At 43.8% G+C, this 27,670-nt stretch overlaps 1 protein-coding gene, 1 long non-coding RNA gene and 2 other non-coding genes across 5 annotated transcripts in view; 1 reads left to right on the top strand and 3 right to left on the bottom strand.

Annotated features, from left to right (window-relative positions):
• Positions 1–11,796, top strand: part of EPB41L4A (erythrocyte membrane protein band 4.1 like 4A) — a 209,401-nt gene extending 197,605 nt beyond the window's left edge. Inside the window, exons 22-24 of the mRNA XM_067568812.1 lie at positions 396–506; positions 2,839–2,920; positions 7,136–11,796. Of these exons, the coding sequence (XP_067424913.1) occupies positions 396–506; positions 2,839–2,920; positions 7,136–7,264 (322 nt within the window). The 3' untranslated portion in view covers positions 7,265–11,796. The remainder of the gene's footprint in view (positions 1–395; positions 507–2,838; positions 2,921–7,135) is intronic.
• Positions 11,797–17,142: 5,346 nt separating this feature from the next.
• On the bottom strand, positions 17,143–23,753 carry LOC137167029 (uncharacterized). Of its 2 annotated transcripts, none has more exons than XR_010923933.1 (4): positions 23,664–23,753; positions 19,272–19,337; positions 18,411–18,473; positions 17,143–17,355 (listed from the first exon to the last, which is right to left on the bottom strand). It is a non-coding gene; the product is annotated as an uncharacterized lncRNA (long non-coding RNA). The 2 variants fall into 2 exon arrangements; XR_010923934.1 differs by having other exon boundaries at positions 23,642–23,714.
• LOC137167261 (small nucleolar RNA SNORA13) lies at positions 17,600–17,733 on the bottom strand. The gene has a single exon (XR_010924074.1). It is a non-coding gene; the product is annotated as a small nucleolar RNA SNORA13 (small nucleolar RNA).
• LOC137167262 (small nucleolar RNA SNORA13) lies at positions 18,961–19,092 on the bottom strand. Its single transcript, XR_010924075.1, has one exon. It is a non-coding gene; the product is annotated as a small nucleolar RNA SNORA13 (small nucleolar RNA).
• Positions 23,754–27,670: the final 3,917 nt, after the last annotated feature.

The following is a 27,670-nucleotide window of genomic DNA, read 5'->3' on the forward strand; positions in this document are numbered from 1 at the left end:
CTGTGTAGTGGTGCGCGCAACTGCTTCTGACAGGAATGGAATCCCAGTTTGCATTACAATGTGCTTCTGCTGCACCCTTGAGCAAAAAAATACGGTGATGGTAAAATTCCACAGACTCCATTTTTTTTATATCCATTTTTTTGTTAAACAATTTCATTCTCCAACATACACACAGGAAGGTATCATTTCGAATGAAATGTGCAATTTTAAATGTAAAATTTCAAGTACAAACACACACAAAAAGGGCCAGTCCTTTAAATTCAGTAAGCACAGGAATCCATTTGTTATTCTGAATAGGAAAAGGGAGGATTTTACAATTCAGGATTTAATTTCCTTCACCAGCACAAAGTCTCAGATGTATTAATCTGCTGCTGTGAATTTTGTTTCTCTTTTAGGACTCAAGGTGACCCAATCCGCATCAGACATTCACATTCCCCCCGAAGTTACCGTCAGTACCGGCGGTCCCAGTGCTCTGATGGCGAGAGATCTGTCCTGTCTGAAGTGAAGTATGTGGAATGTGATGGTTTTAATGTGACGCAGATGCGCCTCAGAGATCACAGATAAATTAGTAGTAGCATATATGTGACTATTGTGTTGACATAGTGCTCAGACAACCCTGTAAGGTTTGTGACTCTTCAGAGCTAAGGACTCAGTGAAGCACAAAACATTTATAGACATCTGGGCCTTGGATGCTTGCTTTGCTTGATGGTGAATTGTTCAGAAGAAAGGGCAATCTGATAGACCCTGGTAAAGCTATTAGCTAGGAGAAGTCAGTAATTTGGGCCTCCGCTCCCTACTAATTCTATCCCACAAACTCCTGTCTAGTTGTCTAGAAAAGAGACCATACTCATGTTTGGTGCCCAGTGTCATTCTCAAGGGGCTAATTGCTGACAGGGCTGGGCAGAGTAGCAGGTGCCTCCCCTGTGAGAGAGACCATCACTGAAAACTAATTAGACATTTTGTGTGTATTAGAAAGAAAACCCCTTCCCTTCCTGAACTGGGAATAGTCTCTGTGGGAGCAGAGGTTCCATGGGCCAGCAGTTTTAGAGGCTAATTTAGGCTGGAATAGCCCCTAAAAGATGTGTATGATATAAGAGATTTTTAAAAGTATTTAATCACTCTTGATGGGAGTCAGGGGCAACAGGCTTAAATAATGTGTCCTTTGAACAGAGGGGTACCCAGTGAGTGTACATGGGGACATTTTGGGGCTTTCTCATCTGTAGTTCATCTGAGTTCCTAAACCACATTCTTCTGGCTGGAAATTAACTGCCAGACACCCAGCACTACCGCATGGTAGCAAGCACCTAGGGAGCTTCCTCCTCAGGATGCTCCAAAGGGCCCCCTAAAACTGTAGCTGGGATCTCAAGAAAAGGAAAATTCAAGGACATAAAACAACAGTATGAAACTGGTAAACATCACCGATAAAGGGTCCCTATGTCAGATTTCAGTGCTAGGTTTCCAGAATAGACTTGTGTTTTACACGTAAACTAGAGATTAAGTAAAAGAGAGAGTGGGGTGGAGAAATGCCAAAGCACATGAAGCAGAAAGTTTAACAATAATTTAGGTCTGTGTTAATTTAGGTCTGTGTTAATAACCTGGTCTGTGTTAAGGGCTGTTTCCTAGTTTGGGGCTCAATTGTGTCTTATAGGCACTAGCCAGAACTAGAAGGGGTGCAGAGCAACCCTGACTACCCCCATGCACGCCTGCGTGGAATTATTCTGCCCCTAAGAGAGCTGTTCTGCAATTCCCTCCCTCAAAATCTTCAAGATACATTTGCAGACTTAAAAAGCAGGATTTTCCCAATTCCATTTCAGGTGAAGGCAATCTAGTTAGACAAAGTGGGTGAGGTGATATCTTTTATTGGACCAAGTGTTGGTGGAAGAGTCAGCTCTATGAGGCCCTTCTTCAGGTCAGCTCTATGAGGCTCAAAAGTTTGTTTCTTCCACCAACAGAAGTTGGTCCACTAAAAGATATTGTCCCACCCACCTTGCCTCTCTCATATCCTGGGACCAACAATACTGCAAACAACAATTTGGTTAGTTATACTTGTTCCTTTCTGTTACTTTAATAGATTGATTTTTTTACCTACTTTATAGTAGTGGAGACTTTATTAACTAAACTGCATCACATTCAGATCCCAGGCTGAAATTTTGTGGTCAACTAATTGGATGTCATTTCTGTCTTTGTCACTGTGAATGAATAAGCCCATACAGAAAAATGGAATTCATTTGTCAAGCCAGAAAAAAAATCATGGGAAAATATATTTACCCTTTTGGTGCTGGCAGATCTGGTGTTCCTGTGATATTTTGCACTAATATGGATAGCTATCACCAAAAAGATGAACCACTCTGAGCCAGATCCTAACCCCTCTGCAAGGCCTCAGTAATACTCCTGCTTCAGCAAAGGTCTTGGCAAGCAGATTTGTAGCCACAGATCCACTAGCTGCACACATTCTCACCACTTCCCAATCATGCCACTACAGAGCACAGCCTGGAAGTATGCAAAGGAGTCTGCTTGTGTGGCCTTTCTCTACAGAGGATCTTCATGTAGTTGGGGCAGCATGCCAGTCCCATGGTAATGAGACTGTCTATGGCCCATTAGCAGACCACAGAATTTGCCCTTAATGTTTAAAAAATACAGGAGAATAAGCAACATTTCTTTCTCTGGATCTGTAATTGTTTATTGTCTTAATGTGAAAGTATTACCATAAGGACCAGCTTCGATATTACCCTATGGGGAAAAAAATGCAAGTGGGTTTTTGAACTGAAGCCTGTTCATTGCATTCTTTTTTATTTCACAATAGGTATCAAACTAGTATAATCTCAATTTTTTTTCCAGTGCAAAAACAGATCTTGTGCCTCCATTGCCTGTGACCCGTTCCTCAGATGCTCAGGGTCCCAGCATTCCAGCTTCTCAACAGGTTGGTAACGGTGCAGCTTCTTTCCCAAGTGTCTGGCTGGTGGGTCTTCCCCTCATGCTCAGGGTGTATCTGATTGCCATATTTAGGGTTGGGAAGGAATTTTCTCCCTGATCAGATTGGTAGAGATCCTGGGAGAGTTTTTGCCTTCCTCTGCAGCATGGGGCACAGGTCACGTGCAGCTTTTAACTTGTGCAAATTATGAGTTCTCTGTAACTTGAAGTCTTTAAATCATGATTTGAGGATTTCAATAACTCAGCCAGAATTTATGGGCCTATTACAGGAGTGGGTGGGTGAGGTTCTGTGGCCTGTAATGTGCAGGAGGTCAGACTAATCGATGATCATGATAGTCAGAACTTAAAAGTCTGAGTCTCTGAGCTTAGTGTTTTCCTGGTGGTATTATCTATGAGTAATATTTAAAGGGGAAAATATATCTAACATTTGATCTTTTGCTTTCAGCTAGTAGTAAAACTCATCGAGACCTTCCAACAGAGTTGGCAGGAAGCTTTATATTATGTAGAAGTAACTGCTTAAAGATAAACTTCATTTTTATAATGTAGATAAATTGAATTTCATAATGTACCATACCTCAGTTACCTGCTTTGTTATTTGGAAGACAACAACTGTTTGAGGGGTCTGTTCCTTCCTCAATACAAGTAGATCAACTTGGGCAATTCCTATAAATAAGCAAACATGCCCAGGCACTACTGGGGTGATCGACCTTTGAACTAACTTTTCCCCTCCACTACACAGTGCCTTGCTGCTTTCCCAGGTTTGTAACTCTGATTTTCTAACCTCAGAGAGCAAGTATCCTCTTTCAGTTGATAGGCATTTGAGAGTTCTGGTGCACTCATCAGGGAAAAACCTAGGTGGTGATAGTTAAAAAGACAAGTTGTCATAAAATGTAAATGAGACTGCATAGATATCAGTTATGATACACTGCCAGTAAACTTTAGGCACAAGAAGCAGGTGATGTTAAAAAAAATCTGGAAGTTTATTATAAAAACATGTTAAAGAAAACCAAAGGTCATATTTAATTCAAGCACACAAGGGAAAATAATCACACAGGATTCTGTCTAGATTCCTAGTCCTTAGCAAGTTGGAACTTCTTTCCCTGTGATTTCCGCTGAACTGCCTGGTATGGGTGCACCTTCTTAGGCTTTGAATATGTCATTGCTGCAAAAAAGGTGGGTTAGCTATCTCAATGTAAGAAACATAAAATCCTCATGGAGAGGACACCGTAGTTTTTACCTCTTTTTAGTTAGCCAAGGTCAATCCTATATTCCCCTCACCTGAGGTTGACCTTGACTGGCTAAGCTACAGCAAGGTAAAAACAAGTGTCTTCTCTCCACTAGGATTTTATATGGCGATTGCTGGCTCAAAAGAAACCTTTCCTAGCATACTCTCCTGATAGCTAGCCCTTTAAATCTGGCAGAGATTAACAGGTGCAGCCCTCAGGCCATTTTGACTCTGACTGCTACACTTCCTTCTCTTCTAGCTGGTAAGTATTCTTAGCTCCTATTGTTTTCCCTCTCTCTTATACCTGAGAAGGCGGTACATCCTCACATCATTAGTTGCCCTCTTCCCAGAATGAAGAATTGCAGCACCTTTTATTAGACAATCAGCTCTTCGTGTCAGCCAAACCTCTCTCTATGGAGACAGTAGTTGCTTTCAGTGGAAGGTCTGTGGGTGGTGGTGATGTAAACATTTTAAATACAACATATTAGGTTAAATTCATTTTAATTTCCTGAATGTCCAGAACAAACTTACCACAGGAAAAAGTTGTAGGCTTTTGTTTTTCTGTTTTCCCTTTCATGTGAAAGTGAATTGGCAGACTTGAAGCAATGGTGATAGTGGTCCTTGCCCAAGCTACATGTAATTAAAGCTTCCCTGCCAGGGTGCTTCAGCCCAGTTCTGTGATTAAATCACCCTCTGGACCCCAAAGATGACATTGTTTATATAACAAGTGAGACTGAGGCACAATCTATCCTACCAGATCAGAATTATTTTTCTTCATGATTTCAAAATGCTGGTACTTCTAAAAATCATTTCACTCAGTGGCTCACAGCAATGTAATTTACTTTGATGGTGTTGGTTATCTCAGTGTTACTATGAAGTGTGATAACTATGAGAAGTGTGGCCTAGTGGTTAAAATGCCAGAGTAAAAACAGTTGTGGTTTCTATTCTCTGCCAAAGACTTGCTATGTGACATTGTACACATCTTTTAGCCTCAGTTTCCCCATCTAAAATGGGGCTAATTACCTTCTTTACAGGATGTTTTGAGGTTTATTTCATTGTAGGTTTTTTTTGTAAAGCGTTTTGAGATCTTGAAGAAGGGGAAGGTTCTTTTATGGGCCATGTTATGCCAGAGTTCCCTTTAAAAAATGGCAGGTGATGTCCAAGAAAAAGCATCTTTTTATAAATAAAAATCTAATGTTAAAAGAAAAACAAAGTACATAATTAAAAGGAAAAGTATCAGGTGGGTTTCTACCTACATTCCTGGTCCTAAGAAAGGCAGCAGCCACTTCCTTTGTGATTGCCACTAACAATCACTGCATGTACCAGTGTCAGTTTGTTGGGCATTTCTTCAGCAGTGCTACAGGATTTCAAGGAACCTATGGAAAGCTCTGCTACTCTGATAGCATATATTGGAAAATGGGGTGCACTGATACAGGTGTAGTCAGCTTGATTATTTAATGGATTACTTGCCTGGAAAACCATTTCTAACCTGACTTCATTTCAGTTTTGTGTGGCTTATAGTTGCTGTTGATAGAGGTGAGGAAGGCATCTCTAGCCCAGCATATTCAGTGAAATGTAACAGTGTTTTTGACTTTTGGCTTCTTGCCCATTTTAGAACTTAACCTATTTTTCTTGCTATAAATGTCTATCTTCACCATCAAATGGATGAATTTGGTTATGGAAATGAAATGATTATGAAGCTAAGTCAGAACACTTTGAAATGTAATATACAGACTTCCCCCAAGCTTCTGGAAGTCATGCTAAATGAGAAGACCAGCTCTTCACACTAATTAATGTCCCTCTCCTGCATGGTAATTCATACGATCATGAAGGCTCACACTACATCCGTTCCAATATTACATTACAATATTACAGATATTACAAGTGAGATTAATCATGCAGCAATTTATGAGTAGTCATAGAGTGTATTCCCTGTATCGGTTAGTGTTCAATTGAGACATAGGGACGTTGGCATGAGCTGGCACCTGGCTTGCCAGCATCACAGTGGTTTAATTTTTATATCTCAATCTGGTTAAACAATTTTTAAAATATTGCATTTTTCTTAATAAGAATTAAGAACAGTTCAACAATAAGTATGAATTCTTCACAGGATAAATATTAACATTGCAGGATTGAATCCTTAAGGTATAATGAGAATTTCAGATTTCTCATTTTCATACTCAGGAATTTAGCATGTTGTCTTGTTTACATTCTGATCTATGAGTGTTTGGTTTGAATCTGTTGTCCTGGAAGGAGTTAGCAGCATTGCAGTGTCCAACGTCAGCTAAACAAACATTGTCAGATCATTAATACCTAATGAATGCATGTTTTCAGTATTTGGCCAAATACCAAATAATTACTCTTGGTATTTGCTGAACATAGCATATGAATCCAAACAATGGCAAGGGACAACAGATGGGGGGAGGGAAGGCACCTGGTCGAACAAGCATGTAATGGGTGCCAGAAGTATGCTGACCTGGGCCAATGGAAAGAAAAGGAGAGTAGTTTTGGTCGTTGGAACAAATGCAAATATTCTCCCACAATACTGTTATAGGTAAGTGACTCAGAGTTGGCACTTCCTTAGTCTACATTTCACCTGCCTTTGAAATAAGCAAATACCTATCCCATTCTGCTAAATGTTGATGGATCATTTATATCTGATTATTGCCACTAGTGTAGCAATTCATTCTGTTTTCTTAAAGTCACTGTGCAAAGAAACATAGCATTTTTGAAAGAGACACCATAAATAATTCAACCAGTTCTATTTTTAATATATAGAACCCAGTCCTGCATAAGGATCCAGTGCTTAACCCCTGTGCCCGTGAGGAGTCCCATTGATTCCAACAGGACTTTGAGTGGCTGTAGGGTAGCAGATCCTAGTGCAGGATTAAGCCTGTAGCAAAGGAAGAGATGATGGAAGTAATTTTAATTCATTATATTTTCAGTAGTGTATTTTTAATTTTTCTTTGTTCTTTTCAGAGGCGAAATGGCTCCAAAGATAGCCTGATAGAAGAAAAAACTCAAATATCCACTAACAGCCTGGATGGAAAACACAGTGCAAAGACAATAAAAACTGTACATGCATCACGCCTCAAGATAGAGACTTGATTGCCATAACTGAGGATGGTAAAAGGATTTCTGTTCCTTTGAAATTGGGAAATATACAACAGTTCAGATAGTCTTTAGCTGGAAAATGTTTCTTTGGCATAAGGAAAGAAGAAAAATGTAAACTGGAGTGGTAGTAATTTCCTTGAATTTAAAACGCCAACCTGCTTGGTCTGCAGGGCAATCCCTGTTTCATCACTGGTCCTGGTTGCAGTTGCTTAGGTGATTGCAAAGACGTTGACTAGTTAGACAGCTAGAAGAAAAAGTCTTAACAAAATTCAACAGTTGCCAGATACTGTATTTCCAAAAGTGGAACAGAATTGTCATGACTGATCAGACCTTGGTCTAATTAATAGCCTGTCTCCAAAAGTGGTTACGTCAGCTAAAGTGGCCAAGACCGGATGCTTCCGGAGGAAAGGGTAAAATCCTCATAATGTACTTGGCCAATTGTGCAATACTATATAATAGGAAGGAAACGTCTTCCTGACTTCATCTGATGATCGGCTTATACTCTGAAGCATGATAGCTCTAATGTTTATTTTAGTCTAATGCAATTGCAGATAATGTTCTTGTTCATGTAAATGTTAAACCATGTTTAGCTTGTTCTAGGAAAATTGCCATTATCTCATGGCAGTGAGTGTTATGTAAAAATGGATTTCCTTTAATCAAATTTAAATGTTACCTTTTAATTTTAAATATCCTCTTGTTGTATTGAGACAGTACGTGATTAGCCTTCTCTGTACTATTGATTATTTTATATACCTCTACCATATCTTCTCTTAATCTTGTCTCTTCCAAACTAAAGTGAAAAATGTCTCGACTAGCCCAGGGGGCTAGTACACAGACTTTATATACTGGCTGGACAGAATTGTATATAAATCTTGGAAACATTTTAAAGTGGCTACCTAAGAGGGGTATGAAAGCAGTTCCTTGATGCAAGCTTCACTGATCTAGACTTTTTAAGATCTTCTTGTATGAAATCTCCCAATAATTCTAATTTGTAGTGCCCTTCTCTGGACCACTTCTTTGGTTCACTCATTTTTAGATGAGATGAACAAAACTGAAAGCGATATGCAAAATGAAGATAATACCCTTGAATTATGTGGCATCTTTTACTCTATATTCCCTTTGTAAACCTGTGTAACATATTACTTGCTTTTTTGACTGCTGTTGCACAATTAAGCATATTATCTTCAATGAGCTGTTCGCACTGATGCCTGGATCTTCTGCTGAGAGATTACATCCAATTTTGAACCCATCATTTCTTCTTTGAATGTGCTGTTCCTTGCACTTGTCTGCATTGAATTTCATCTGCCAGTGTGCTGCCCCGTTTCCTGTTTCAGCTAGGCTGTTATGGAATCAAGCAAAATCCTTCCCAAGCCAGTAAGTAATTTTTTATTGAGTATGTTTTGCCACCCGACTAATAACAGCTTGGCAGAGGGTGACTAACCACATTGTACGCTACTTGACCGTTTGCGTGGACAGTCTATTCTTTTCATACATATAACTGGCTATTTAGCTCTACTTTTCTATGCTGTTTAAATTTGTTTTTAATCTATGACAGCCTTTACCTCTTATCCTGCATTCACCGAGTTTCCTCAAGCATCTCTTGAGAGAGACTTCATCAGAAGGCTTGGGGAAAGACTAATTTGTCAAGAGACAAGGTGGGGTGAGGTAGTATTTTTTACTGGACCAACTTCCGCTGGTGAAAGAGATGAGCTTTCAAGCTACATAGAACTCACCTTATTTGTATTCAGCAGTTTCTCCTTTATTTGCTATTTTGATAAAGAATTCCAGAGAGGCAGATTACTTTTACAGAAGCCATGTTAAAGTTTGCCTCTTTAAATTCTAAAGCCCCAGTACTGTAAGTAGCTTTTTACATATAAACCTCAATGGGATTCTATATGAGCATATCAGTCCAACTGTGCAGAATCACTTGTGGAATTAGGTTCCATGTTTTCTCATGCCACTGCAATGAATACTCATTGGTCTATAATTGCTGGGATTACCACTAGCCTCTTTAAAAAAAAATTAGGACATGTTAATTTGTTTTTATGGAAGAGAGATTGGGACTGGTCAAAATTTTCTATCTAAATTTTTTTTCAATGGAAAATTGTGTTTTTGATTAAACTATTTTTCATGACAAATGTCGGCTTTCCTTAAAAAATATTTTAAAATATTAATGGTTTACAGAAAAAAAAAATTCAAAATGGCACCACAGTATCTCATGGATGTTGTAGTTCAGATGTCTTATACTTCTCTTCTCCCTGGACTAGGTTCTCTGCCCAGACAACATTACTCAAGGATCCACACCAGCCAGGGACTCCCATAGTATGTCCTCTCCATTCACCAAGAGAGAGAGTGCATCATGGGAAATATAGTCCAGCCAGAAAGCCTGCCAAAGGAGAATGGGAGTACAAGGCATCTAAACTACAGTTCATTGTGCAACGCACTGTGGCACCGGTTTTAATAGAAATCTTTCCATTTTTGGCCAAAATATTTGCTGAAAGATGGAAACTTTCAGAGAGGGGGGGAGACTATCCTGTTTTCTGACCAGATTTAATATTTGTAGATTCTTCATTCTTAGAATTCAGAGCATTCTAAAGGAACTATCTAGTGGTGTATTATTTGTATTGTGTTAGTCCTAATGAGAATCAGTCATTCTGTGGTAGGTGCTATACCATCACTGTCAAATCTATAACTACATCCCCCCCGAATACATCTGTTTTTGACATTGCTTCACCTTCACTACCTGTGAACAATAATCCTGGGCTAAATATTACTAGTACCCAGTATTTTTTTTTGCAAGTGCAAAATAGCAAAAAACACAAAAGTCTGTAAAATGAAAAATCCCACAGCGGTGATAACCGTCCTGTGGGAGTGAGCCCAGCCATCCCTCTCTAGCTAGGCATTGTGACCTGGAGCGCAGTGCCACCGTTTGGCTCAGTGGCTGCCCTCTCACGCCATCATCATGACAGAGGGGCAACCAGGTCAAAGCTGAGCAGTGATGTGACCCTAGGTGCCAGGGCACAATATCCAGAGCAGACAGCTGAGACCAGCCCAGCAGGACAGGAGTTGCCAAATTCATGCAGGGTGGGCTCACTCTGCAAACTCCCTCCTCTTCCCCACACACACACCCGGCTGGGCATCCCACAGTAAAATGAAATTCCCCCAAAACCCTACAAAGTTATAAAAATAATTTCACGATTCAAAATATTAGACTTCACGACAAAGGAAGAGGTATTAGTTTCCTTACGCTCTCTGAACTTCATTTAGACAGGCACTCACACAGACAGGCACTCACACAGGACTTGGGCTAAAATGTTTTTAAACATGGCTCAGCTTTGTTTACAGTGCTTGGTCAAACGGTTTTTAAAGGTTGTTTTGTTGCCATCTGCTTCTGGGGCAGTACAGATAGACAGTTATTGTTCTGTTTTACTCTGATGGCTTACAGGAGCCAATACCACTGTGAGCATACTACTATTCTGATGAATCCAAAGAACTACATTAGAAAAAAAATCCCCCTTACTGAAGTGTTGTCATAGTACCACCTCTTGGAATGCTCCTCCATTTTGACTAACTACTTAATCCTGAGTAACACACAGGAATTGCTTCAGGAATGTACTGTAAATCAAGATTCACCTCGCCTCTTTGCTTGTTCAAGAATAAGCTGTTCCAAAAAGCAATTCTCCACAATGTGTCTTGCTATGATGTTTACCCATTGTCCATTATTACTAGTATTTTGTTGCTTCCTTGATATTGCTCAACATTCTGGTTCTTTACTCTGAGATATAGTCTGGTAAAACAGGGCTCGACAAATTTGTTTTGGAGCTAGGAGCCAGCCCAAAAATTAAGGAGCCAGACAACGTGGGCCCAGTGCCCTGGCTGGTGTGCGGCAGCCACAACACTCCCCCCTCCCACATGGGCACAGTGGCACCCTGGCTGAAGTGCAGCGGCTGCTCCCCCCCAGAGAAATACTAGGCACCAGACTTAAATTTCTTGGCGACCTGGCACCCGGGGTTTGTCAAGCTCTGTGGTAAAACATCCCTATTTTACTATATAGTATTTGCAGTTTTATGACCTGAATTTTGCCTCTGCAGATTCCACATCCTGGCATTCTTCAGAGAATGTTTTTCTAATTCTATGGAATTCTGTATGTATAAAGCTATTCCCACACCACTGAACTAATCTATTTTTTCTGTCTTGTGTAGTTTATCTATGAGTTTTGTATAGTATTTAAACAGCCACAGCAAGAAATTGGGGTAGTTCATTTATTCCACTATGTATCAGAAATGCTGGGCTTTCTGGCTCCCTCATTTTCAAATTTATGCTTGATGTTCTCATTTGTAAGGTGTGCATATTTTTATGTACCTCATTTCTGACTGAAGGTTGTTTCATCTGTACTTCTAATGTACCTAGCAGATTTTAGTGTGTAACCTATTTACTTCTCAGTAACTGCCACCTTAATCGTAGCTCGTTTTAAATGATCTTTTAAAACCTTGCTAACTTTTTGTGCTGGCAGTCTTTTTCCCATTAGACAAAGAGGAAATCACCTATTCCTCAAGGACTTAATATACTTAACCTCCCATTCTCAACTCTTTTCTCATTCACACATTGAAAGATCTAATTCCACATTCAAACAGCTTAGTGAATAGAATAAGAAGTATTTCAGAGAAAGCTAATGTAGAGGGCCTGGATTTAAACTGCTCTTATTTCCAATGAGAACGTTCAGTTCTTAGTGACAAATACTACCTGTTCCTACTGTTAGCATGATTAGTAGACACAGTGCAATTTTGTCTACAGATTGAAATTTTTTTTTCCCAATTTTCATTTATTCAATCCTATAAACTGGAAAAAATCAAATACTTGTTTTGAGTGCCAGAGGAGTATCACTGTAACCTCATTATATTATACAACAAAGTAAAAATTCTCCATATGGAGTAAATGCAGTCACGTGGATTTAAAGTGCTTTACATCAGATCATTTGAAAAAAAATGCCCATTTAGTTAAATAACTTTCTTTAACAAATAGGACCTTTCAGAGGTGCTAAATCCTCAAAAACACTTCCTGTGTTGTTGCTGTATACTTAGGCTTGGCAGAATTTGATTTTTTTTAAATAACTTCAACAGATATTATTTTTATGCTCCCCCCCCCCTTTTTTTTTTAAATCTTCAGTTACAGAAACATTTCCCATGCGCTTTAGTTCTTGTGAGAATTTGAAGATATATAATGCAATCGGATGGGTTAAATTACTATATGGTGTCCTTCCCCTCTGATTAATGTACAATAGTGTGACTTTGCAACTCTACAGCTATGTAACTGTCAAAAACGACTATAACCCACCCCATAACTGGGCTAAGAATGCTTAGGCTGGTCAGGATTGGTAGTCACGCTATTTCAAAAATTAAATCTACATTCTTCTCAGTGTAGACTACTTGCCTGTTAGTTGTGTGCTTAATTTTAATGAAAAACACAGGCCTTCCCCTCTATACTTAAACATTCAGGGTTACCAGAGAAGCTCAAGTCATCACTAGAGAATCAGACAAGAGTTTGGGACACTATGGGGCAGGATCAGAAAATTAAACCTGTGAAAAACTCCTCCCAATCAATGTGGTAGACTAAAAAGCTGGTTGTTCCCTAGACCTAGCTATAATTGAAACAACAGGCATGTTCTCTCTTCCCCCTCCCCACCCCCTTACTTCTAGCATACTAACTCTACCCACTATGATTGGGAGGTACAAGTATCCACTTAGAAGAGGTTAGGCAACAGCCTTCCCCTGGAGAATTAAAAGGAAGACATTTTCCACAATTTTAAGAAGAGTGAAGCAACTCTAGTGAAATTACCATTACAAGCAATTAGTGACTTTGCTGAATGAGTTTTACATGTGCATCCTGATAATGTAATAACTTGGATAATTTACAAGTATAGATAATTTTTTGGCATTTATTTCCCTTACAACAGTGGCTTTGGCAAGGTGCCATCCAAATTAATGGTGAGATGTCTTCAGTCATCAGAACTAATGTATTCTAATTTTACTGATAAGCAGAATAGGTTGAACGAGAGAATGCTTGTCACAGCACATACTGGTATACCTGGCAAGATCACAGAGCAAGCTCTCTGCCTGTCATCAGGAGAATCTCTGGACAGTAGAGAGAACAATAATTTGCTCTAAGAAAGAGAATGTCATTTGTCATCCACTAATAAATGAGAACAGTCAGTACAGATTAAGTCTACCTTCAATCAAGTTACACTAGCTTGAAAAAAATCTTGTATGTGGTTTGTTGGTATTAAGACTATGAATCCAAATGAGAACTAGAACAAAGGGTGTGTGGCAGTTGTATTCAGCCCTCTCTTCGTGGGGTTCTCAGCCTTTTCTACACCAGGATTCCGATTAAGAATCCTTGTCTAACCCTAGACAGTATAATAGTTTCCCTTGTCCACTCAGCATTTTTGAGATGGCTGCTAATGAAAATTTCCATTCCATTGCCCAAGTTTTTAAGAATTAATGTCAGATCCTAGTAAGCCTGTGAGAGTAAACTCACAGGACAAATAGAAAGAAAAACCATGCCCTTTAAGAAGCCAGACTTACCAGGAATCAGGCTTTAGAAAGTTTGACTACTTCAGGCTAGGTGGGTAGTCTAGCTGGTTTCACTCACTGATAGGATACCAGTAGTTAGGGCTCCACTGTTAGCTGCACACATTTCACAGGTGCTGTTTCTCCTCTGACTAGAAAGAGCTTGTATTTTATAGAGTACCAGAATTCTCCCATGCCCAGCATACTTTGCAATAGCACAGTTCCTCAGCGAAAGGAAAGGCAACAGAGAGAGTGTACTGTGAACAACACCCATGTAGGAAATGTTATTTAAAGGATTCTGCAGAGATTAAACCTGTGGGGACAGAGGTGAGGACCTGAAAAGATTCTCCTGTTTGAAAAAGCCTATTTACTGAACAGTGAAAATGACTGAGGACAAAAGTTCACTACAAGTATTTCAGGGAAGTGGGCTACTTAGAGTGACCAATGGATGAAAGAAACAATACATACTACCATAAAAGGGAAATTCAGTCTTGTTATTTAGCTCCTAGATCAAGAAAAGGCAATGTAAATAACTACATATGTCTTTTTTAATTACCATATTTGTGGTGAGCAGGTCATCCTGATCCACCAGTGAGTACTTGGTAACAGAACTCTGATATGGCTTTCCAGTGTAAGGCCAACCATACGGGGGAAAAAAAAAAAAGGAATGCCTTTAGACATGCATTTGGGCAAGACTGTCTGGTAATAGCACCGTCAAGCTTCCTAGTAGCAAAAGAAACCAAGTTGAATGAACATTTTAAAGACCTTCAGCCTGCTTGAAAGAGAAGGACCTTTTGTGTCGTACATATAAGGTATGGATGGGAAAGGGAAGAATGTTGGCAGGCTCAGAGACTCAAAGTTGGACTATCAACACCATCTTGGACAGGCATTCCCAATGAATTCACAGCATCATTTTATTCTTGTAAGGTGGGAATCAGTCAGTAGGACCTGAAGCTCATTTTGAGCTGAAGTCACCAGGAAAATGACCTTACAGGTAAGAAACTTAAGCTCACAAAAATAGATTAAGCGGATAGCTCTTTCGAACCAGAAACACTTTAGTATCCCACACAAGAAAATGGCTTTTCCCTCTTCCCTATGAGTTTTGAGCCCTGTAAAAAAAACAAAAAAAAAAAGCAGTGACAAGAGGCAGTAGAAACACTGGTCTAACTTCAGTTAATTTTTTTTACCAAGTTACCTGACGGAATTAGTCTCTTTTAGAGTGGCAGGTGAAGGTGCTGCATCCCCAAAGGGACACTGAGGCACCATTGACAGACCACTGCTAGGGCTGCCCAAAGCCTCCTACTCTGCGGTACCGTCGCTCCAGAGAGCGACCCTCAGCGACAACCACCTCAACTACCAGGTTCATTGCAGGTGCTGCAGCTGGAGCAGGCATATGGACAACGCTCCAGCGAGCTGGGGTGACCCAAGCATCATCCCTGCACCGAGGACTTTTTGCACTCTGCATGCGTCTCGACGCTGAGTCAAGCTCCAGCGACCAGCTCTGCCTGGCCTTGGTGCATGGCAAACTCCTCGGTGCAGAGTCTGTTTCCGGCCACCGAGCTTGGCGCAGACTCAGTATGGGGGGTGAAACCTTGGTGCCGAGACAGACTCCAGCATCCGGGCTTGCACTGGTGCAGGGCGAACTCCTCGGTGCCGAGTCCGTCTCCCGCATCTGCAGTTCCTTGTTGCCTTGGCATGGGGGTGGGGGGCCGCGCACTCCTCAGTGCCAAGTCCGTCTCTGGCATCCAGGTTCTGCACCACCCAGCTCCTCGGTACCGAGACTGTCTCCGGTGACCAGGATCAGCGCCGCGTACTTGCTGGCAAACTCTTCAGTGCCGGAGCAGTGGGACGGACCTCCCCCGGTGCTGGGGGGTCAAGACCGGTGTCGGGCAGGCGACTTCATTCTCCGCCTTGATGTAAGTCGGTCCAGCAACCACAACCTGGATTAACTTCTAGGGGAGCGTTCCTGCTCTACCCTAGGAAACCAGTCTGCAGGAGATCTTCCTCCCCGTACCGGATCTCCTGAGCCATTCAGGGGGTCAAAACACGGGCTTCCCCTTAATGTCAGCCCCTTCTCTCTCGTGAAGGTATGGGCGGCGATGGCATATGCAAGGCCAACAAGGCTCTTGCTGCTCTTCGGCCACCAAAGCTGGTAGGTGCCAAGGGGCTCCCCCACTCCTCGAGTCGGGAGGCTCCCTGACTGGAGACGCTGGCTCTGGCAACGGGTCTCCACAATCCAACCTCAGTACGGATCAGCGCTGCACCCCGCCTGCTCTGACGGTGCGGGGGAGTCAGAGTGCGTCCATCTCTGCGGCGCTGAGTCGGGTGGGGGCCAACGGTGTTCTGCACCGGTAGCGCACCGGATACCGCAGCGAAGCCATTGGCTTGGAGCCGGCTCGGGGCTCTGTGTGCCAGGCTTTCATGCGGATTTTCTGGAGGTCTGAAAGCCGTAAGAAAACGGATCATAAGAAGAGCTTCCTGCTCACGCTTCAGGCAGTGGGGGTCAGTTAGCAGCTTTTCTGCTGGAGTGCATGATTTGAAGTCATGACACTGGAGCATACCTGCTCCCGGTAAAAACTAGTAGACTATCTTCAAGTGTCTAATTACCACTACAGCAGTTACTAATCTAACTAACTAACACAAAAAATCCTAGTTTAAGGTTTAAACACGGGGAATAAAGCACTTGCAATGGAAGCGCAGGCAGTTCCAGTAACCGTCACAGGCGGAAAGAAGGAACTGAGGGGGCGTAGGGCTGGCAGTGCCTCATATACCGCAGCAGGTGCGCAGGACTCCAGGGGGCACCAGAGCCGGCCCTACGGATCTGCTAAGGAGAAAAAAGTTCCGGTAGCTGTGCACGGAGGCGTGCACACACTTATAGTGGAATGGACACAAGCAACACATCTCGAAGAACAGCAGTTACTGGTAAGTAACTTGTTTTTGCTATTGCATCCAATAATTACAACCTAAGGTAATTCCAGTCACTTCAAGTACATCCACCATTTATTTGTTATTCTAGTTCAGGGGTGGCCGAGCCACATGCGGCTCTTTGCATGCGGCTCTTTGAAATTGACAAGCTTTACCATGGAGGGTAAGAAAGGAGGGGAAACTGAAAAGGTAAATGTGGCTCTTTGCGACTCTTTGTCTCTGACTGGTTGGCCACCCCTGTTCTAGTTCAATATTAATGGGAAAAATTGATACAAATGGTAGACATACTTGTAGATCAGGAGCAATATTTTATTACCACACTAAAAATAATTTTAATTAACAGAGAGGGTGGTACTTAGAAAAATTCAATAAATACAGCAATTTAAAATAAATAGTCTTTAATTTTTTAGTACTGAGACATTTCGCCATCACTGCCACATACAGTTAAGAACTACTTGAGTCATCGTCTGAACATATTAGTAATATGTTACCATGATTTTTAGATTTACCAATTCCATCTATATATTTCTTATAGAACATTCATCTAGTGGAGGGAATGCTGCTGAACTTGAGCTGGTCCTGTAGAAAGTTTTCCTGAAAAAAAAATGAATATTAGATATGTCCCGTATGTAAATACTCTTTAGCAATCTGCAAGATTTTCAGGGGTTGTAGAAAGTAGCTTCACAAGGTTAGGTTAAGTCTCTGCAAAGGCATTCTCGGTGTGTATAGGAACATCTTCAGAGGTTAATTCCTAAACCAAGTTCCTTGCAGGACTTCAGATCCTACTTTAACTACAAACACTATCCTAAATTTAGCTACCATAGAAGTTGAGTCATAAGACTGTCCCTTATACAGCAGAATGATGGGAGAGATTAATTCCCAATATCAAATACTGCTGCAGAAGGACTTTTTTTATGCCTTTCTTGACACCACAATCATTAGTAACAAAAATGAATGGGCAACACAAAGGCAAGAATGCCACAGTCTAAAAAAATGCCTAGTTGTAAAGTCTGCCAGTTAAACTGCACAATCTTAGCCAAGAAATATCAAAATGTTATAGAAAGAAAAGACTACCTAGTTTTTTTTAAATTTTTGTGAGTCTCCCCTTAAAATTTGTAATGTTTTGCATTAAACTACTTAAATAATTATCATGCTTGTAAACATTCAGAAAAAACAGGAAAAGTAAAAACTCAGTTCCAATGGAAACTGGAAAAAGCTATTATATGATTCACTTCTAACTATTGCAATTTAGCTTTGGGGCAACAGGCCAGACAACTGCCTGAAGTATGATTAGCTTATGACATTTTGGACCAATATTCTGCAACTTCTTTCAGCTTTGGAAAATACTTATGAACATTTCCATCAGCAGAAATAAGTTAGACCATTCTTGCCAACCTTAAACACTGGAGCATTCTGCATGACCTTACAAGTCAAGTAACTAGCGGAGTGTTACAGAAGAAATATCACAGATTTCGAGTTCTTTAGAGTAAGAGCTCTCACCAAACTTTAAGCAGACATTACAAACTTCTAACAAATAATCAGAGTTTATGGATAAGACCTAAAGGCACTGCCCACATACAATTGGAACCTTTCACTTTTAATCAACGTAGACAATGAATTCAAAAGAAAAAAACATGTTTCTATCTTACCATAACATACAAGGCTATATACAGAAATCGTAGTCATCTATTCATTCAGAGTCATTTTCTCCACTGAACAGAAACAAATACAAGTTAGTACATTGAACATGTATCGTTCCAACCCCACCCATCACCACTTGCTTGGAATTTTTTGTTTTAAGAACAATCCTGGACACTGCCTCCAGCACTCATTTTGAAGCACTCTTAGGTGCAACACCAGATGAAGCCAGTAAGTGTCTAGTAATTAAAATCAGTTCTGTGGCTCCATAATTATATCTGGACAGGAACCTCCTCTCTAGCAAGTAGCAATTAGCAAACCAAATTTTACCAAAATATATCCACATTCTCACTAGCTCCAAGAGGTTTTCTTGACAGTTATAATGGACATTAACTTAAACAATGCTGAATGCAACAAAATATAATGGGTGTGGGTGAGGGTCTGTGGCCTGCAATGTGCAGGTCAGACTAGATGCTCATGATAGTCCCTTCTGACCTTAAAGTCTATGAGTGTGAAAATTGCTCATGCCTACCACCAAAAACATCAACTTTTCTACAGAGATTCTGTCCTTGCAGATTTGTGGAGGGAAAAGGTACATAACCACTTCCCAAAACCTTTTCGGCAAGAGTTCTTGTATGCCTTTTTTGACACCACATTCACTGTGGGGGATAGTGAATGGGTAACACAAAGGCAAACATTTAAATTTGTAAAGTGATCATTTCATTTCTCAGTGCAAAACCTTGCTTAGCAGCATCTAAACAAACCATCATATCCAAAAAAGACCAATTCACGAGTTAAGTAAATTTTTTGAATTATACACAAGTGTCATGTATTCTATTAAAAATAATCATACTGTGCAGGAATCACCATACCAAGCTCTTGTAAAGTAGTGTGTGTCAACTAGACATACTGCATCAATGGGCTTTGTCTGCCTTCATCTGAAAAACAGGAGGAAAAGAGACAAAATGAGAAACATCTAAACAGATAAATTAGATTGACTTCTTAAATTATGTATACAAGTACATTTCCTTCTCAAAATAACCCAAGCCCAGTTTCCCAAATGCAGCCAAGGAGCACACAGTGCAACTCAGGAGGGTGAAATGTGCCAAGGGTCTAAAGGCTTAAAAGCTGCCACTGTCTTCATGGGGCTCTTCTGGCAGCCAGTGATTACGTAGAAGACCCAGCCACATTTCAAACTAGCCTTAGGGACAGGACTGCAAAGCAGCTATTGGGACTGCTCTACATCACTGGAGGATTTCTCCTGCCAAATTGTGTGATCTGCCCTGGGGGAGGGAGGGGAAGAATATTGATTTTAAGGCTGCACTGTGCTGGCAGTGTGGTAAGAAAACAGTCCAAAACCAGAGTGTGTTAGCAAATGTGAATTATGTATATATAAAACAGAATGCAGAAAACCCCTTTTTCAACAGGTGAAAAACTTAGCCCCTACAACGTTTGACAGATCTCCCAGGACACCAAGGAAGAAATGATACAGGCATTCAAAACTCCAGAGAATGAAGATGAGCAAGAAATATGTCCAATAGCTTTCAGGACTTAGTGTGTGTGGTGTTACCCTAGGCTTCAACATTCTCTGGTCAGGGCTGGTCTACACTACAGACTTTTGTCAACCAAAGTCAGCTTTTTGCGCCAAAACAGTGGTGGGAAACACACAACCCCCCCACCACTGACCCGACCCAACTCTTCTTATTTTGTGACAAAATAAAACCACCTTGATGAGAGGCATAGAGCTTTTTGTGCCAAACTTTAGTGACAAAACATCAGTGTAGACAGTGCGTTTGGTTATGTTGTAGTAAATGGCCTCCAGAAAGTGGCCCACAATGCCATCCTGAGTGCTCTGGCCATCAGTTTGAACTCCGCTGCCCTGCAGCGAACTGCCGCTCCTCCCCTCTTCCCCCCTTTAAAGTTCTGGCAATTTTTGAAATTCCACTTGCTGCTTGGTTGGTGAGAAGAATTGACATTGCATCCTCCCTTGCTGATGATGGCGGTTCCACACACCAAACACTCTCCCGCTTGGAGCACACCAGACCTTCTGGATCTCACTGGTATTTGGGGAGAGGAGGCAGTGCAATCCCATCTACGCTCTAGTAAAAGGAACTTTGATACTTACGGTCAGATTTCTCATGACATGGTGAAGAAGGGCTATGAACAGGACACACTGCAGTGCTGTGCGAAAAATCAGGGAGCTGGGGCACCAAAGGGCTAGGGAGTCAAACCATTGCTCTGGTGCAGAGCCAAAGACCTGCCACTTCTATAAAGGTGCTGGAAGCCATCCACAACAGTGACCCCACCTTCACCACCAAGAGACCCATGGATACCTCCACGGGCCCAGAGACAGCGGACACCAGACTCAACCCTAACAAAATAGTCATGGACAAGGAGGTCAAGTTGGAGGATGATGTGGCACAGGGGACTAGATCACTTGGTGACATGGGGAGTCAGGATCTCCTCTTAACCCCAGAGGTTCAAGCCAGTCCTAGCCCTCCAGCTCTGGCGTGCAAAATGCAGAAGAGGTGAACGCTGGTTAGTGATTTTTTTGAGCTGACGCTGCTCCATTACAGGAGGTACAGTTGTCCTTTGCTTTGTTGCATTATAAGTTGGTTGAAAGGATAGAAATGCACAAGAGTAGCTGTGTTTGCATGCTTTTCATTCCCCTGTGTGGCCAGGCAGTACAGCAGAAAAGTGTGTTAATGCACACCAAGATGTCACAGAAATCCTCCAGAGAGATCTCTAGGAAACCTTCCTGGAAGTACTTGCCAATCCTCTGCTGGAGATTCCTCAGCAAAGCTGCTTTATTTCTTTCCCCATTGTGGGAAACTTTTCCATGACAATTGCCAATCACTTGTGCAGGGACCAAAGAGGCACACAGACTAGCAGCATAGGGACCTGGTTTGAAGCTGCTTGAGTAGAGGAGATGCACCCTAGAATCTCTCTTGACTCTCAGAAGCAAGATATCAGCCTCTATGGCTTCCGCTTGTGGAAAATGGTGGCACAATTTGAAATTTTGTCCTTATCTACCTACATCAATACCCAAAATCACCACACAAAACCTTTTCACCAGCTTGAGTGCCTCCTTCCCCCAGGCACAACTCACCCTACCCTCGGCAACTGTCAAGCTGTGTGCTTGCCAGAGAACAGTGAGAAAGAGGTACATTTTACAGTAATGAATCAATGCTGTTAGTGCACTGACAATCATGCTTCTGTTCATTGCTTATTGTGCTTCTACAGATATGCCCTTGAGAGGAAACCCCAACACACCTGCCGAGAGACTGTGACTGATGAGAAAATGACCATGGAGAAGCAAAGAGATGTTCCAAGAACTCTTCTAGTCCTCTGAGTTGGGGGGGGGAGGGGAAGGAAAAAAAGGGCATGGAGACACAGTGTAACCAAAAACAAAAAAATTCATGGGAGCCAGTGATAGTAGTTCATGAGCACATGATAAAAGCTATGGAGGAACAAACTGAGCTGCTAAAGTCACTCATAACGCTGCAGACTGAATTCATGCATGCTCGTGCCCCCCATTTGCAGCCAATACAGAATGTGTAGCCACTGCTCGTCATCCCAGACCTGCATAATGTTGCAATCCCACAACTCAGTCCTTGTTTCACACACCCAAAGGTGGCAGTGCGCAGTGTGTAGATGCTGCATGAATGCAAACTGTAATCTGGTGTTGTTTGTTTGCACAGCACAAAGCAGGTCAGGCACTTCGGATTCCTGTTCCGATTAGGATCTCATGATATTCTGCATAAGCAGCCGCGATGTCTTCAGAACATGGAAACCCATGGAATGACGGGATGGATCATGGGACATTGAGGCATGGGGCATCTGCATCATGGGACATTAAGCCCACACCCATGAGGTACTGTGATCTTCTCCACCTTCCCATAACTCCTAGTGGCTAGGGATGTAAAATATTAAACAGTTAACCACTAAATATTAGTCTTATTGTTAAGACTAATACTTATTGGTTAACCAGCAGCATGGGCTCTTGGTGTAGTCACCAAGGTGCAGGGGCAGTGGAGCGCCCCCGCCCGCCCGCAGAACACCAGGGATCCAGTCCATGGTCCCGGGTTTAAGATGGCAGGGTGTTCCACGGACCCGGGCCAAGCACACTCAGGCTCCTGCTCTCGTGGCTGCTGCCCCACACCCATCCGAGACCAGCTGGGGGGGAAGCTGGGTCCAGCAGCCCAGGCTCTCAGGTCTTGGTGGAGCCGGCCACGCTGCTGCTGCTGCTGCCCAGGAAGGCTGAGGTCTGGTGAAGGTGCTGCAGAACACCGGAAATCCTGGGTCCAATAACTGGGGTCCCCTGCAGCACTGGGCTTGTGGTGCTACCCAGGGACTGAGAGGAGAGGAAGGGATGTAGAAGGGACAAAAAGTATATTGATTAACTTGTGTCATTTTGATAGTTTAAATGGCTACCTTTTTAAAAAGAAATTTATCTCCCTACTAGCAGCATAATGTGGCAAGTTGCAGTGGGACAGCTGCCCACCCTGCACTGCCTTCACTTTCGATGAGCTATCACCAAGGGTGGTGTGCTTTGGCGACACAATCAGTGTGGTAATTATAGCACTTTTTGATCATGGCTTTAACTTACATCCACAACACTTTCTAGTGTACACACGGCCTCAGTCCCGCCCAGCCGTAAGAGGTACCCAACCCCACCCTGCGGCAAGCCCATGGGATGTGTATTGTTCCCCACGCAGCCTGCCAAGCAGACATCCCTAAAGTGAGGAGGGCGAGGGAGCGTTTTTGGTTTGTGCCTTGACCCGGCCCGTGGCGCTGGGAGCCGAGCTCCAGAGACTCTCCACCCGACACGAGCAGTTTAGCTCCCCCGCCGCTGCGAGTCCCACCAGGGGCCGTCGGGACGTGGCCGGTGAGTTCGGCCCGACACGCTCCTGCCTCGGTGGGCGCCCGCAGGGCGGAGCGTTCACAGCGCGGCCGGGGTCCGACCCCGGGCAGGCGCGAGCCCACCACCGGCTGCTCCCTTTGCTAACGGGTCACTCTCGCGCCGGCCGCCGCTGTCCGGCCAACGCCGCAGAGGACGCTGCGCGCGCTGGAGGCCCAATGAGGGCCGGGCCGGGCCGCGCCGCCCGCGCGGAGAACCAGACCGGCCCAGCTGCACGTGGCACTGCAAAGTGAAGCCCCCCAGCCGCGACGGCTCCGGCCCCCCGTGCTCGCGAATCACGTGAGTGCCCCGTGCCCCGCGGCTCTGGCCTGCCCGGCTCACCACGAGGCCCCCAACAACTAACCGCCATCTCCGCTGCCTTCCTTCCCGTTCCCGCCAGAGAAAGAGAGAGGGGGAAAAAAAACCCTGCCCCCAGCATGCCTCAAGCGGGACAAACCACTCTAGCCAATGCCATACACACAGGGAGGAGCGGGCTGTACCAACTCTTCACAAGCGGTGGAGTGTACCAACTCCTCCCAGTCACAGGAGGCGGGGGGGAGGAGTGTACCAAGTACCAGCTCCTGATGGGGGGAGGGCAGGTTGTACCAGGTCCTCACAGGGTGTGGTACCATAGTCCAGAGAAGGATTTGGGGAGGTGGGGGAGAGGGAAGGATACAGAGCCCACATCAGGTAGTGAGGGGAGGGGGTGGTTACTGGTGACAATGGAGCATAAGTAAGTGCCATGAATAATGCATTAATCATGACTGATTATAACATAATGATCATTATCACACAGTGCCCCACAATGTGTACCCACAGCCCCGGGAACACAGGAAAGAGCCCTGACCCGAGTAGCTACAGGTGTCATGATGACTTGGCTATACACCAGAGTTGTACTGCTGTAACTATACCAATACAGTTAAGTAACTCGGTAGCGTGGACTCAGTTTTAAAGGTGTGCTATTCCACAATATACTTGTGTAAGGCGCCTTTATGCCAGTATAACTGCATTCACACTAGGAGTTGTGTCAGTAAAATTATTTCAGTACAGAACATACTCCTCCAGCACAAAAATAGGCCTAAGGTGCCGATCCTGCCATAAGCACCCCCTCTTTTCATCTCCCCCGCCCCCCGCAGACATAAGAGTCCTCCTGCACTGAGCTCATTGCAGGATCAGGACCTTAAAGCACTAAAGAAACCCCCTACCTTTCATGATGCAGGTCATGGGTTATTTCAAGGGTAGTCAATTATTTTTTGTCAAGGTCCAGATTTCTTGGTCAAGGTCCAGAGAAACATTTTTCACATCAGAAGTGCCCCTATTCAAGGAATACATACAATGTTGTGTAATATACCCAGGGCCTATTGCAGGGATAGTCAACAGATGGACTGTGGGCCAAATCCAAACCATGAGAGCCTTTTGACCAGACCACAAAATTCTGGGGGGCCAGGGCAGTTACCACGGGGGAGGAGGGGTGTCTAGTGTGGGTAAAGGAGTGACTGGCTATGTATTGGCAGGGTTGGTGGAGCTGGCACTCGGGGCTGACAGGTAAATTGCGGTGGTAGGGCCTCACCCTCCCTAAATGGAGCCCTGCCCCCACAGGGTTGACAGTGGGAGCCCCAACAAGCACCTGAGGCTGACTCATAACTCGGGGGGGAGAGGTGCAGGTGATTCCCCTCCTGCTCTCCCTAAATGGAGCCCTGCCAGGCATACCAGGACTTGAGGCTTCAGGCCTGCAGAGCGTTCCGGGATTTGGGGCCTCAACTGTGTGGGAGGTGCGTCGGGATGTCGGGCTTCAGCCCCATGGGAGACTCTGCAGCTCAGGGCTTCAGCCCCTGCTGGACACCTCAGCGCTCCCGGCTGGGGCTGAAGCTCTGCATCCCGGCACACTCAGCAGGAGCTGAAGCCCCAAGCCCCGGTGCCTTCTGTGGGGCTGAAGCCCCAAAGACTGGCACCTCCCATAGGGCTGAAGCTTCGAGTCCCAGCATGCCTCCCGCAGGGCTGAAGCCCCGAGCCCCATTGTCTCCCATGGGGCTGAAGCCCCAAGTCTCAGCTCAGTCCGTGGTCTGGTGAAAAGCCTTTGATGGCCCGGATTTCGACTGCAGGCTGCCTATTGACAACCCCTGGGTTATCTTCTGACTACCATTGCTCAGGACCTGGATGGTAGAATTCATCTGAGCGATACCATCACCATCATGAAGTCTACTGAGACTCCAATCCTGCAAGTTACTTGATGTACTCTGGGGGCAGGGCTCTCCCCACTTGTAGTCACCATCACCAGTTCCTGCAGGCAGGAGGTGCACAGGCTCTTGGGGGTCTCCTACCCAAATATTGATTCAAGACCCATCCCTGAAAATATATTTTCTAAATAAGTTCAAAATTTTAAAAAATGGGATACATTGTTATAAGATTTTTAGGGCCATAAAAGTCCTTGGTTTGGTATGTTTTGTGCAGTTTGTGACATATAATGCAAATAATTTAATGAGCCAATTTGCATACATACAAATAATTTGCATGTGCAGATAAACTTCAGTTTATAGTCAATATACCCCGACCCAGGAAATGGTGAGGATAGACTCTGACCCTGCACAAAAGTGGGCAGCTGTGCTGGGTGGGTGGAAATTGGAGGCTATATGAAACGAGCTAAACTGGTGGTTGGCAATTTGGGGGACAGATGGGACAGATGATATATGAGGAGTCTGGGGGACAGATGGAAAGAGCTGGGTGGCTGAGGGTGTCTGGGCTTAGTTGAGGGCTGTCAGCAGAGCTGGGTGACAGGAGGAAGCTGGGTTTGTAGGGATGGGTGGAAGATGGTATCTGTTACGTAGGAAGCTTGGGACTATTACTGGGCCCCCAATTAGCTGTCACCACTGCTGTTTGCTTCCTGCTGCCACTGCTGTAACCATCTGCTTGCACCTCCCAGCCGCTCCTTCTTAACTTCGAAGGAGCAGAGAATGCCCTCAACCCCCAGCCATCACCACATTTAAGCACATTGGCAGTCCCCAGGGGCAGTTTCCCAGCCCCAAGTTTGTGTTTGGCCTCAGGGGGTTAGACACATTGTCCTCCTCTTGTAAGGAGATACCCTTGGTTATGCCCCCTATGTTACCTTTTTGGTTCTGGAGCCTAAATCAGCGAGTTCTTGCACTGGGCACCTGCCACAAGGAGGCATCAGAATCAGCTTGGCTGCCTCCACTCTGCATGGGTTACCTAGGTGTTCGTCCAACCCAATACCATGGTCATCCAGGAACATGCACTCCATCCTCTCAATAAAGCTCAGCCACACTTGGCTATGTGGCCATGGTGGATACTGAGCCACCTCAGGATTCCAGGCAAGTCAACACTTTCTGGCTGGCTTTCCTCTGGGTCCTATCCATATTTTGTGGGTGAACTGCAGGCTGTCAAATCCTGCAGGCCAGTATCTCTGACCATCCTGTCCCCATGCCAGAAACATATCCACCAGCAGTCCAGTATCCCACTTAGCCTTCCAAATCAGTTCGAGCCCAGAGCACATTAAAACATAAGACCCTAAGTATTTATAAATCCATGGTAAATCCACACTTTGAATACTGCACACTGTTCTGGTCTCCCCATCTCAAAAAAGATATATTAGAATTGGAAAAGGTACAGATTAAGATAACAAAAATGATTAGGGGTATGGAACAAGTTCCATATGAGGAGAGTTTAAAAAGACTGCGACTTTTCAGCTTGAAAAAGAGATGAGTTTGGGGGGATATAATTGAGATCTATAAAATCATGAATGGTGTGGAGAAAACGAATAAGCAAGTGTTATTCACTCCTTCACATAACACAAGAATTGGGGGTATGCGCAGGAATTTAAATTCCATTGCTTTTGGAGGGGCTTCTTCTGTGCCCACGCCAGAGCTCCAGGGGCCGGAGAAGCTCTCATGCTCTCCCCGCCAGGGCCCTAGGGCTGGAGGACCTCTCGTGCTCTCCCCACCAGGGCCCCAGGGGCCGGAGGAGCTTACTGTCAGCTCCCACTGAGGCCTCAAGGTCTGGAGGAGCTCTGTGCCGCCGCTGATTATTGGGGGGGCCATGCCTCTGCTTGTCCCCCTTTGTGCATGCCCTTGACAAGAACCAGGGTCGCCCAATGAAATTAATGGAAGCAGGTTTAAAACAAACATAAGGAAGTACTACTTCACACAATACACAATCAACCTATGAAACTGATTGCCAAGGGATGTTGTGCAGTATAACTCAGTTCAAAAAAGAATTAGATAAGTTCATGGAGGATAGGTCCATCAATGGTTATTAGCCAAGATGATCAGGGATTAAACCTGATGCTCTGGATCCTAAGCGTCTAACTGCCAGAAACTGGAAGTGGATGACAGGGGATGGATCATTCTTTTAATTCCC

Source organism: Emydura macquarii, unplaced genomic scaffold (assembly GCF_026122565.2).
Source record: "Emydura macquarii macquarii isolate MOO-44397 ecotype Brisbane River unplaced genomic scaffold, CSIRO-AGI_Emac_v2 contig_2897, whole genome shotgun sequence".
Classification (NCBI taxonomy): Eukaryota; Metazoa; Chordata; order Testudines; family Chelidae; genus Emydura; species Emydura macquarii.